This window comes from Sturnira hondurensis, unplaced genomic scaffold (assembly GCF_014824575.4).
Source record: "Sturnira hondurensis isolate 20B ecotype Veracruz unplaced genomic scaffold, ASM1482457v3 Scaffold0001872, whole genome shotgun sequence".
NCBI classification, from domain to species: Eukaryota; Metazoa; Chordata; class Mammalia; order Chiroptera; family Phyllostomidae; genus Sturnira; species Sturnira hondurensis.
The window spans coordinates 6591030-6603505 of NW_028074503.1; the positions used below are offsets into that span (position 1 = coordinate 6591030).

General features: G+C 38.4%; 1 protein-coding gene across 1 annotated transcript in view; it reads right to left on the minus strand.

Annotated features, from left to right (window-relative positions):
- Window positions 1-12476, minus strand: part of CHST9 (carbohydrate sulfotransferase 9) — a 237209-nt gene that overhangs the window by 188928 nt on the left and 35805 nt on the right. The window contains exon 2 of the mRNA XM_037032310.1: window positions 5902-6110. Within this exon, the coding sequence (XP_036888205.1) occupies window positions 5902-6022 (121 nt within the window). The 5' untranslated portion in view covers window positions 6023-6110. The remainder of the gene's footprint in view (window positions 1-5901; window positions 6111-12476) is intronic.

Sequence of the window (12476 nt, forward strand, 5' to 3'; positions counted from 1 at the left end):
CCAAAAACAATAACTTGAAAAGATATAGGTACCTCATGTTTGTTGCATATTATTTACAACAGCCAAGCTATACAAACAACCTAAGGGTTTACCAATGGATAAATACAAATAGATAAGGAAATTGTGGTATATACATATATACACATAATAGAATATTATTCAGCAATAAAAAGAATAAAATCTTGCCATTTACAACAACCTGGATGGACCTGGCTGGTATTATGTGAAGTGAAGTGAGTCAGACTGTGATAGACAAATACCATATGACCTCTTTCATATATAGAATCAATTTTTTTTAAAGATCAAGCTCACAGATCCCAAGAGCAGATAGGTAGTTGCCAGAGGTGGGTAGTGGGAGGTGGGAGAAATGGCTGAGTTATTTTTGTTTTTGTTTTTAGTTTAAATAAATTGTTATTTAATAATAAATATAAAATTTATTTATATTTAAAATTTAAATTCTTTATTAATAAATTTTATTAGAAAATACAATATAATAATAAAATGATTGGCCCTGAATAGAAATGTTCAGAAGTTGTTAAGATCAATTTTTAAATAATGTAGGATAGATCTAGAGAATAATTTAACACGAGACTGAACTTGATTATGGAAAATCTGAAGAAAAGAAATAATGTGAGCTACTCACTGAGACCTGTTTGATCTTCACTTTTTTGTACATTTAAAATTGTGTGTGTAGCTTTTCACTACTTAGTGGAGGAGTTTATTAGATAAGCATATTTCTAATACAAGTTTCATACAAGACAAAACATATCATATTCTTAAGGAATATAAGATAAGCATTACAGTTCAGAGTAGGGTGTCCTGGATTGTTTTTTCATGAAATGGTTAAAAAATGGGGTTTTCTGAATCATAGAGATGATTAGGCCAAACTATGGAAGAAGAGTGAGCCTCACGCAGGGCCAGGGATGCAACCAGGACAGGTAAAGCATGTGTTAAGGAGGTGAGTTCTGGCTTACAATATGGAGATTCCCAGGAAGTGGCTATAAAGTTGAGTGGATGCCTTGAAGAGTAGTGGATTCTTTATTCCTATAGGCATTCAAACACAGTCTGTACAATCATTTGCCTAGACGCTGGCAAACCAACTAAGGCATTATTTATCCACCTGTACAATAATACTGGTGAGCACCTGCCAAATACATGTCCCATGCTGTGGAGCAGGGACATCCAGGTAGGGGGAGACACACAAGATCTAGGTACTTATGTAATGTATAAAACACTAATGAATGCAGGCTGTAAATGGATAATTAAAGCAATATAACTGAACAAGGCAGAAATGATCACAACGCTAGTTATGATCATTTCTCTGCCATAAATAAGATGGAGACAGAGAGGGCAACTGCAGGGGCGATGGGGGTGTGGGAGGAATCAAGTAGGTGACCTTGGAGCTAAGCCCTCCCAGGTGAGAGCTGGGAGAAGAGCATCCCAGCTTTTGAGACCATGAGAGTGCTGAGTCAGCAAAGGGCTTGGTTTGGCGCAGGAGAGAGACCAAGCATGAAGCATCGTGAGAGAAGGGAGGAGGAGGCCGTAGAGGCAGGCAGCTGTTACACCCGACACAGCTTTGTGGGCCCCGGGGCGTTTTTGTTAAAGGGAATGACATACCATGGAAAAGTTGTAAACAGGGGAGGGACACAATCAGATTTATATTTTTTAAAAAACAGGTGGTAAACAAGATGATCTCTACATTCTTTTTAAGTTTAAGATTCTGACTCTATTATTATGGAGTCTTAACCATGTCTTATTGCACACACACAAGGGATGTACCACCCCTTTTGCTATTTGTTCCATTTAACAGTAGCTGGAGGGAGAAAGACCCAGTTTTGTGATTTATTCTGTATCAGCCCTCCTCATTATTGCCTCTTTCCCATAGATCTATCTGTTCTGCTCTGAGCTGGTCCGCTGCACCTGCTAACCCTACCCCCACCCTTACAATACTCCTAAACTTAAAGCTTCTATCTGGTCAGCATTTTCATCACTAAAAACTGATTGGGCTCTTTTCTCTTGGTTCCAACTCATTATTTTGCCTCATAATGGAGGGCCTGTCTCCTTTCTGTCACAATGGACTATCTTTTTGTACCCACACCTTGGCCTGGACTCAAGACCATTTTCTCTTACAATCCATGAGACTATAGTCTCCTTGAGAACAGGGATTCTATCTGGTCTTCTATTATATCTCTGCATTCACTACTGTTTTGGCACCTCTGATCTTTAAGTCTTTAAAACGCACTGTTGAATGAATGAATTCGCTGACCTTGGGCGGCTTGTGGGGACATGAGATCCTCCAGGCCCTGGCTCTGCTCTCTGTACTCAATCCCATCATTATCCTTCCAACTTACACACTGTGAAACACAATGGCTCTGTGCCCGTTAGAGTCTCCCAACTAATTTTACTAAAGCTGAGATGGAGCCTTTCTTTTTCTTAATCAGTCAAGGCATAAACTTGGGATTGTTTTCCTAAGTTGTGCCTGAGTCTAATAGAGACAACCCAGAAAAAGCAAATGGTGCTTTGCATCATGTCCTAGATAGAAATCACAGTTCACATTCATTGTGCACTACTGCTTGCCAGACACCGTGTCAAATGCTTGCAGGCATTGTCTCCTTTTATCCTTACTGCAGTCCTATATAGAAAACATTATTGTCCCCACTTTACAGATGAGGAAATTGAGGCTTAGAGATACCAATTTGCCAAGGGTCACACTGCTAGCAAGTGGCTCTGACATTCTCAAGATTCTTCTGAATGTAAAGCTTGCACTACTAACAAGTAGAAAAAATGTACAAAATAAAATTCATACTAATACATCACATATGACAAATCAGAACAAAGAAACACATAAATTACTTGATGATGGTCCTCACAGTGGTGCTATTATGGAACACCACTGTTGCAGAACTGAATAGAATTTAACTTCTCAGTCATACATTTTTCTTCTTCACCTTCAAAAAATCGTGTGTATTTGTAATGTTTTATTAGCATATCAGAGCATATTTAAAGGTTTTTTTGGGTAATTCTGAAGCATGTTATTTTAATAGAAGAAACTAGGAAAACTAGGAAGGCATAGAAAGTAATCCTTATTATGTGACAAGATCAATGCTAAGACTAAAAGGTACAAACAGAACATACGGTTCTCATATTCCATTGATATGTATAAGAGATCAAAACCATTTCAGATTTTTAAGTCCGCTTTCCTTGTAGAAGGTCTCAGGAAACAAAACCAACTTATTTTCCCAGGCTCTTTCAGTGACAGTTCTGAAGTGTCTAAAAGATAGACATTCTTATTTTTAAGTTAACATCAAAGCACACAATCATATATTTTCTGATTTAAAAAGAGACTGCCTTTAAAAATGTTTGGTGCTCCTGACGTTACTTGAAACACATATAAAATACATATTTGTCTGTCTACCTACAAAACAATAGAATTACAACCCAGGGTACTAGCCTAGTTTAAGGCAAAAATCCAGGTGGAAGTCTTCTTGACGAACAATAAAACCTTTTCTTCAGTAAAAGAGTTATCTACAGGAATCCTGTTCTAAAGTTTATGCTCACTGTCATGAGCAGATTGTGAAATACTAGGTAATTTGTTGAAGATATCAGAGAAAGTACTTCTAGCAAGTAGCAAGTAAAAACTAAGAGAATAAATGGTAAATGTTTTACCAGCTCATCTGAACTAGAAAAAATAATTTCTCAACTTGGAAGAATTATGAACTCAATTAAGAATTTAACTTTCAGAGGAGATTACAAATCTATGAATTTGCGAATAGCTTAAATGTACCAAATCAATGATTTCAAACCACCTGTAGTAATACTCTGGCATTTATTATATGTTTATCTTTTTTTGGTGAGGTTTTTTTAGGGCTCAGGAGAAGTAGGAAAACCTGGGCATGGGTCATACTTTGAAAATTCTTAGCTTTGTACCCTGTAGTTTCCAAGTCTTGGTTGCTTTGTTTGTAGGGCAGGAGGCAATAATATTCCCCTTTTCCCCTCACAGCGGCACTGTATAGGGTGGAGGCTTGTATTTCAGAGCAGCACAAACCAAATCCTAGATTTTCCTGTGGACCTAGGACTACACAGGCGAGGCCTTGGGTATGTTCCTTGTCTGTCTGAAGCACATTTCCACCAGCTATAAATATGGAATGTCACACCTAGTGAGACAGTGTTAGGATTGGTGAAACTACATGTAAACATTTGGCACTTAATTAAGCTTGTAAATGGTAGTTACCAATGCTTGTGACCAAAGATTTGTAAACTACATTATATGTGTGAAATACTATGACATGATTTGACTTTTTTCAGTTATCATGTGGTTTCTTATTGCTGTAAATAAATCATAGCATTACTCCATTTGTCTGTATATATGAATATATCTTCTTTTGCATATTGAAAGCCTGTTGTGATACTTTTCTGCTGAAATTTTTTGAGACTGTGACATTAGCCGACCTCCTAATTATGAAATCTCTTCGATTTTTTCTCCTTTGCTACATTCCAGTTGGTATTGTGCAGTGAGTCTTTAATCAATTTCCTCATTCGTTTACTTACTCCTTCAACAAACACCTACTGAACCCTCACTATGTGACAAGAGCTATGCTAGGAGCTGTACTGTGAAAGGAATTACCCTTTACACTTCTTCATAGATGGTTTCATGAAATATGCTATTATGATAAATTATTGTAGTAACATAGAAAACAGAAATATTATAGTATATGGAAATTATAATGGGAATTAAGAATACCTCTTGGCAATATGTTGCATATTCTCAACAAAATAATTATATGCAAACTCCCTTCCCAAGGGTTACTAGATAAATTAAATAAATCCAAGGTGTCTATGAGTATTAACCAAAGAAAGGTATTTAAAAATGAAAACAGCTTTCAAAGTGATACTTATGACTCAATATTGAATTATTTTTCAGAGTAGATTCTTAAGAGCTTTAAATCTATAATAATTTTTGAAATTGGCAACAATTGGAAACAAGAAATTATTATTCTGTTTTTACTTTATTTTCCTTAACAATCATAGGCCATTGACTATTTCTACTAATGAAAAACAACTGAATTTCACACCACCTGGTTGTACATATATTTACAGTGTTCTAAAACATTTCCTTTAATCATTATAAAAATAACCCATTTCCTGTTATTATAAACGCAATCTATTTCAACAATAATCAAGTGCCTCTAATGTACAATAATCACAAACTGAATGATGAAAATACAAGATAAATATAGCAAGGATCTGCAGACTCCTGTTTCTGGACCAAATCTGGCCCACCACCTGTTTTTGTAAATGAAGTTCTATTGCAACACAACCTGCTCCATTTGTTCCCATATAATCTGGGGCTGCCTTTGTGATACGTTGACAAAGTACTTGTGATATAGATAGTATAGCCCATCAATCTTAAAATATTTCCTAACTATTCATTTACAGAAAATGTTCGCCACCCTGGCTTTAAAGTAAAGATATTACAGAATTTCCACACCAGCGTTGAGTATCAACACAACACTTAGGTAGGGACTAAGAGAGAGCGAGTTTGCTGTGTCACCAGCTCCTGTTAGGCTTGTGCCCAAAGCTCAGTGGACACACCACAGGGAGGAAAACAGCTGCACATCTGGGCAGTCAGATTCTCTACGAGCCGTCCTCGCCAGACCGGTGGCCCCGATGCTCTCGCCCGAGAAAACAAGAATTCCAACTGTTCCAAGTCACCAAGCAAATGCCCACCAGAACTGTATAATCATCCTTTCTTTTAGGAGCTAGGGAATTCAGATCGTGTCTAGTTTTTGTTGTTCTTAGAAATATTATGACTTTCTATCTGACTTTCTTATAATCATCACGGCATATTTAATACAAAATGACCATTATAATTAAGATAGGAAGAAGAAGTCAGTGTGTCACCTGTGTGTTGTTCTTCAATCCAGATTTGTAAATACATGAAAAGGAGTAGCCCTGCCACTCCAAATAGCAGAACCGAGAGGAAGACTTGTTTGGGATTCATGACCACTTCAGAGGGCTGCATCTCTCCTCAGTTCTGAAGACCACATGATTTGTTTTCCATAGAGCTTCAGTTCTCTCTCGTTCTCTTAAGTGCCCGTCCCAGGGATAACCTGCAATTCAAGAAAAAATCCACATTGTACCTTGGTGATGACATTTCCCCCCAAATAACGTATAAATATATAATGTGTCAATAATACTGAGAACTTACATAAACTGTTAATGCTTTGAACACAGAAGAAACTAGTAGATATCTCTAAAGTGGCCATTTTCTATTCTATACCTTTATCTTATCTAAGGAATGTATTATGCTACAGTTAGTAGGTAATACCCTAACATTTAATTAGGTGAAGTGTGGCCAGATGTAAGCCCTCTTACATTGTGAAGAGCAAAGCAGAGTTTGGGTACCTTAAATGATGGAGGGATGAGAGACAACTACCAGAATGAATTGCTGAAAGAGATGTTTTGAAAAACATCTTCATGGAATAAAGGGAAAAATCATTTCATGTCTTGCAAACATATAAAGTTAAAAAATGAAGGGTTCATCCTAACAATTCTCTCTCATGTAAAAGTAATAGATTTTTGCACCTTACAGGGCTCATTTTAAGTCTCTTAAAGATGTAGAAAGATAAATATTAAAAGGTCAGAATTCAAGGATGTCTCTCATAATAACACAGGAATATAGAGTCCACCTCAGGTTACAGAAGTCTACCTCAGTAATAAAAGCTTTCTTTATTTAAAGAAATATTGAAATGACTTTGTGTTAGAACAACTTCATTTAGTGTAATCTTAACCTTTTTTAAAAGTTGTGTCCACTATTGAGAATCTAGTGAAAATGTAAACATCCCCTTAGAAAAATATAAATACACACAGAATCTTGCATAAGAGATCAGAGTGTTTATGAACCCTCACTGAAACCTGAGTTAAGAAGCCCTTCTCCCCAGGCACTGCCAAGCAAATATGAGCTCACACAGCCTGGTTAGCGAGGCCAAGGTCATGGCTTTGTATTTAATGTTAGCCAAAGACCTTGGATCTGCTACTTAGCCACAGACCACACCCCCTCTTTGGATGAGATGAATAAATGTTTCCTCATTGTGAAGACATAACACATGTTGCTGTGTCTTAACATTTCTCTCTCTCTCTCTCTCTCTCTCTCCCCTCCATATACGCCTCAAACACTTCTGGGAGAATACTGATTTAGCCTTTTAAAGAGGCATTGGTGAGGTACCAGGTCAAGTTAAAAACTGCTGCGGGGAATTGCGAGGCTGGTTAAAAAGATAACATTTAGCTATCCTTGGCAAAACCAATTTTCACACAAATATTGGCTTTCAAAGGTAACCTATGAGGTCAGAAGTGGAAGTGAGTGTAGTACAGCAGTCTCCTAACTAGGGAAAAGAAATTCACCAAAGAGTTAAAAGGTTTTATGGAGAACAACAATAAAAACCCCCACTGTAAATACACTCTTTTCTTTCTATTTTACTGACTGCATGGAAGGGCCCCGAGTAAGAGCAATGGATGTCCACATCACCCAAGAAGCTTTCTCAAGTCCATTCTCAGTCCCCTGAGGACGAAGCCATGGTGAAATTAACATTTCCATGAATGCTTTGGAGGATTTCAAGCATGTCTTGATTTTGGTAGTGGAGAAAGTTTGTAAATGGGGAGAAGAAAAACTATGGCTTGTTTGATAGGTGACCATTTGCTCTCAAAATGATTCAAAACTAAAATATTTGGGGCTTTCCAAGCACATGCAAGGAAAATCAGCTCCCGAGGGAGAAACTCAGTATGAGGTATTCCAAGATTGAATCCCTCAAGGAAAGCTACCCAGAGAAGCCAGCTTTCTCTCCTATTAAAGTTACAGTTACACAGTGAACGGATAAGCCCTGGGTACACAGGAAAATTCAGCTAGGGGAAACCAGTTAAACAAAATCTACTACTAAAAAAGAAATAGTTGTTTACAAGAAGAAAAAGACTTTTACAATCTGTCTACATAATTAAAACTTACCTCCGAAGAGAGAGGATAGAAGAAAATGCATAAATCAGAGCAGAGCCATGGGCCTGAGGGAATGGTAGGTGTGAAAGCCAAAAGCAGTATTCCTAGGGGGTTTGCACAAAAAATTATTACCCATGATGCTGGAAAGAGATTAAGAATTTGCCCTTCCTTTCTGTGGGAGACGTTGCTATCCTCTGACACATCCTCCTGGGAAAGAAGTCAGTAGAAAACCCATAATCGTTATTATGGCAGATGTGAGTAGGACTGAGTGATTAAAGCCATGAGGCAGAAAGGCAATCTGCTGTAAAATGGAGAGATACGTTAGAAATTTTCCCCATCTCAGTCCATTAACTGAAAGCTGGCATTAGGAAGAAAACGAACGGCTCTCATTAAACAAAGGTGAGGCAGCAAGAGCAGCAGTTTTGCTTTAAGCCAACCTGAAAGTCAGTTGTGATGGGAAAACACACCCATTTGGAGATCATGCATGTACATCCAAGCCTGTGGAAGAAGTGCAAACTACTGGCAACTGAAATTGCTTGGAATAATGCTGCTTTATGTACAAGCATTATACAACATTGTCACAGTTAAAGCCTTCCTGTATGTTGTACTGCCCCTCCCTCTGTTGACTCATACAGTACCTTGAACCCAACAGGTACTCAGTGTGTTGCACTGAACTGAATTTGGGGCCCTGATAAAAAAATACAGACAATTAATTCATTTTCTAGTTGTCCTTGTACATCCTTACCCCTAACCTCCTAAGGAAGCAATATGGACTACTGCAGTACTGCAGGAAGGTCTCCATGACTTTGCTAAAAATGAACACTTATTGTTATTTGCATATCCTATTTGATTTATAGTATACTGATGAAAATACTGTGATTCTTCATATTTATACCACTCTAATTTGTCACGAGAAGTTCTCTGCCTTTTCCCTAAATGGCCTGTGGCCAACCACACTTTCAAAAAGCACCTGAATAGAAACCTATTAAAATTATATATGTTTAAAAAAAAGAAATATAAAAATAATTGTTTCAATCTGTTATCCTTTTCCTAACACCTTAATGTTAATTTTTTTAAAGACAGGCAACATCACTAATCCTCAGGGAAACATACATCTAAAAACCACAGTGAGATATCACCTCACACCTGTCAAAATGGCCATTATCAAAAGACAAGAAATAACAAACGCTGGAGAGGATGTAGAGAAAAGGGAACCCTTGTGCACTATTTGTGGGGTGGTAAATTGGTGCAGCCATTATGCAAAACAGTATGGAGGATCCTGAAAGAATTAAAAACAGAACTACCATGTCATCCAGCAGTTTCACTCCTAGGAATATACCTGAAACCAAAACACTATGTTGAAGGGGTATCTGTACCCTATGTTTGTAGCAGCACTGTTTATAGTAGTGAAGGTATGGAAATAACCCAAGTGTCCACCGACCAATAAATGGACAAAGAAATTGTAATACATGAGGTCCGTCCAGAATATATCCAGCCAGGTACTATGGAAAATAGAGATATTTACTGAAGAAGATATTTACTTGAAGAAGATACAAGATACAAGAAACATTATATACAGGACAATGAAGTCTCAGTCCCCTTCAAAACAGGCACCTTGGAACAGCATATAGCTCTCCCAGTCACCATAAGCTGCCCAGCTGTATTTTCCTAAATCTCATCTATGGTCTGATATCTCTTCCCTTTCAAAGGTGATGTTAGTTTTGGGAAAAGCCAGAAGTTGAAGGGCCCCAAATTTGAGCTGTAGGGGGACTGAACTACCTGGGTGATTTGATGTTTCCCAAAAGACTCTGCATGAAACATGAGACATGAGACATGAGACATGAGCAGGTGCATTGTTGTGATGAAGCTGCCAGTAGCCCATAGCTGCAGCCTCCTGAATCATCAGAATAGTTTCCAAAGAACTTAATGCAAAATCTGATGCAGATTCGTTGCTCTACTCAATCAGGCATTTTGAATGTGACTGCCACATGACACACATGTTCATTCGACAGGGTCTACTGCCCCCACTGACTAGTACAGTGAAGTCATCATTGTTCACACATGCACATTCCAGTCCACTCTCTTTGGCTGCCAGGTTACAATGATGTTGCACAAACCATTCTTGTTATATTAGCAAGAGGTGGACTTTTTCTGCACAGACTAGGATATGGTTATGGATATGGATATGGAGATCTATATCTATATCTATATCTATATCTATACCTATATCTATATACATACCTATATGAAATTCAGTCATATACAAAGGAAATCCTGTCTTCATGCCATTTGGTACACATGGATGGATGAACCTTGAGGGCATTATGCTAAATGAAATAAGTAAGGCATAGAAAGACAAATACTGTATGATTTCACTCATATGTGTCTCTAAGAAATAAAACAAAACCTCATAGAAAATGAGATCAGATTTGGGGTCACCAGAGGTGGTGAGAAGAGATGGGGGATGGAGAATTAAATGAAGGTGGTCAAAAAGTACAAACGTCCGGTTATTAAACAACTAAGTACTAGGGATGTAATATACAACAGGACTATAGTTAACACTGCTGTATGGTGTATATGAAGTTAAGAGTCCTCATCATAGGAAATTTTTTTTCTTCTTTTTCTTTCTACATGAGGTGATAGATGATAACTTACTGTGATGATAATTTCACATTATATATAAACTGAATCATTATTCTCACACACTGAACTTATACAGAGTTTAATAAAACTGGAAAAATTCTTTAAATAATCATGGTTACCAATATAAGCATTTTGGAGCTTTAGTAGAGTAATAAATTACTGAATGGAGGTGATTTATTTTAAGAGGAAATTATGGGTTTCCCACTTTGGCAGAAGTCTACTATTTTAGAGAGGAAGTTGTGGAATTCCAGAAAGATCAGTTAGGACCAAATTATGCAATGTGGTGTGGAACAACCCCAGAGTGAGGGGCCCATCTGTCCTTAACATCAGCCTCAGCAGGACCCCAGCCGTCCTTGCCTTCTGGCTTTCCCACAGCAGGTGTACCATTCTGTTTTCTCTTTCCCACTCTCTGAGCAGTAAGAGACCATAGGGATGAACTTCCTCAATGTACTACTGCCCTGTCAAAGTGCCCCATCCACATTCCTTTGCCTCCATCTCTAATGAATAAGAGTTACCATTCTTGCCTGTGTCTCTTTCAGGCTGCTGTGGAACAGGGTTTCATCAACAACTCCCCAGCTTGGGTCTTACTCTGAACTTCTTTCCCATGACTTCTTCCTCTGTAAACCCTTCAGCAAGTGGATTTGCCCATTGCTGTCATTCCCAGACAAGCTTCAGGAAAGAGCGCTCTGCCCTGACTGCCTCAGATGTCTATCTCCCAGACACTCCTCAACCCACAGGGCCCTGGGAGGTGGGGGAAGTTGTGATGGGGCTCAGAAGTTGTGTCGGGATTGAAAATTTGTAATTGATTGGTTTTTTGGGAGGGTAGGGCTTCGTTTTTTTGTTATCCTAGTTTCTCTTCTATGAATTGCCATTTTCATTTCTTTCCCCCTTTTTTATTGATTTGTAGTTCTTTATGAATTTGGGGTGGTCTTTGTGAGTTATAAGCATTACAGGAACCTTTCCCTGATCTTTCTTTCCCTCCCCTCCTCTCCCTTCTCTTCCCCTCCCCTCCTTTCCCCTCCCCTTCCTTTCCTATCCTTTGCTGATGGTATGGTTATTTTATTATTTATTTACAAAACATTTTATTTATTTATTTATTTATTTATTTTTTTAAAGACTTTATTTATTTATATTTCTTTAGAGGGGAAGGAGAAAGGGAGAGAAACATCAATGTATGGTTGCCTTTTGTGCATCCCATGCTGGTAGTTAGCCTGCAAGGAACCGGCCTGCAACCCAGGCATGTGCCCTGACTGGGAATCGAACCGCAATCGTCTGGTTCGCAGGCCCGTGCTCAATCCACTGAACTATGCCAGCCAGGGCCAAAATATTTTATTTATTGTTAGAGAGAAGGAAAAGGAGGGACAAAGAGGAGAGAAACATCCATGTGAGAGAGAAACATCGATCAGTAGCCTCTCATATGCACCCAGACTGAATGAGGATAGAACCTGCAACTCAGGCATGTGAGGCCTGGTGAGAATCAAACCGGTGACCCTTTGCTTTGTGGGCAATCAACTGAGCCACACTGGTCAGGGCAGTGTGACTGTTTTACTATGGAAAAGTTAGAAATCAATTTTTATCACTGCTTCTTTAGTAATTTTTTATCAGCTAGAGTCTTGGAGAAAACATGTGATGTACTCAAGCTCATGAAATTTGGGGACAATTTACAAAGATGTGACTATGGTTTGGGGAAAGTAACAAGGGATGGAACCATCTCCAAGCACAAGTAACAGCAACCCTTCCCGGAAGTGAAGATGGGAAGAACAGAGCTGAGTCTGGAGTCTGGAGAAGGGCTGGAAGGAGAGGGATGGCTGATGGGATCTGCAGTCTAGTGCACAGGAAGGCAGAC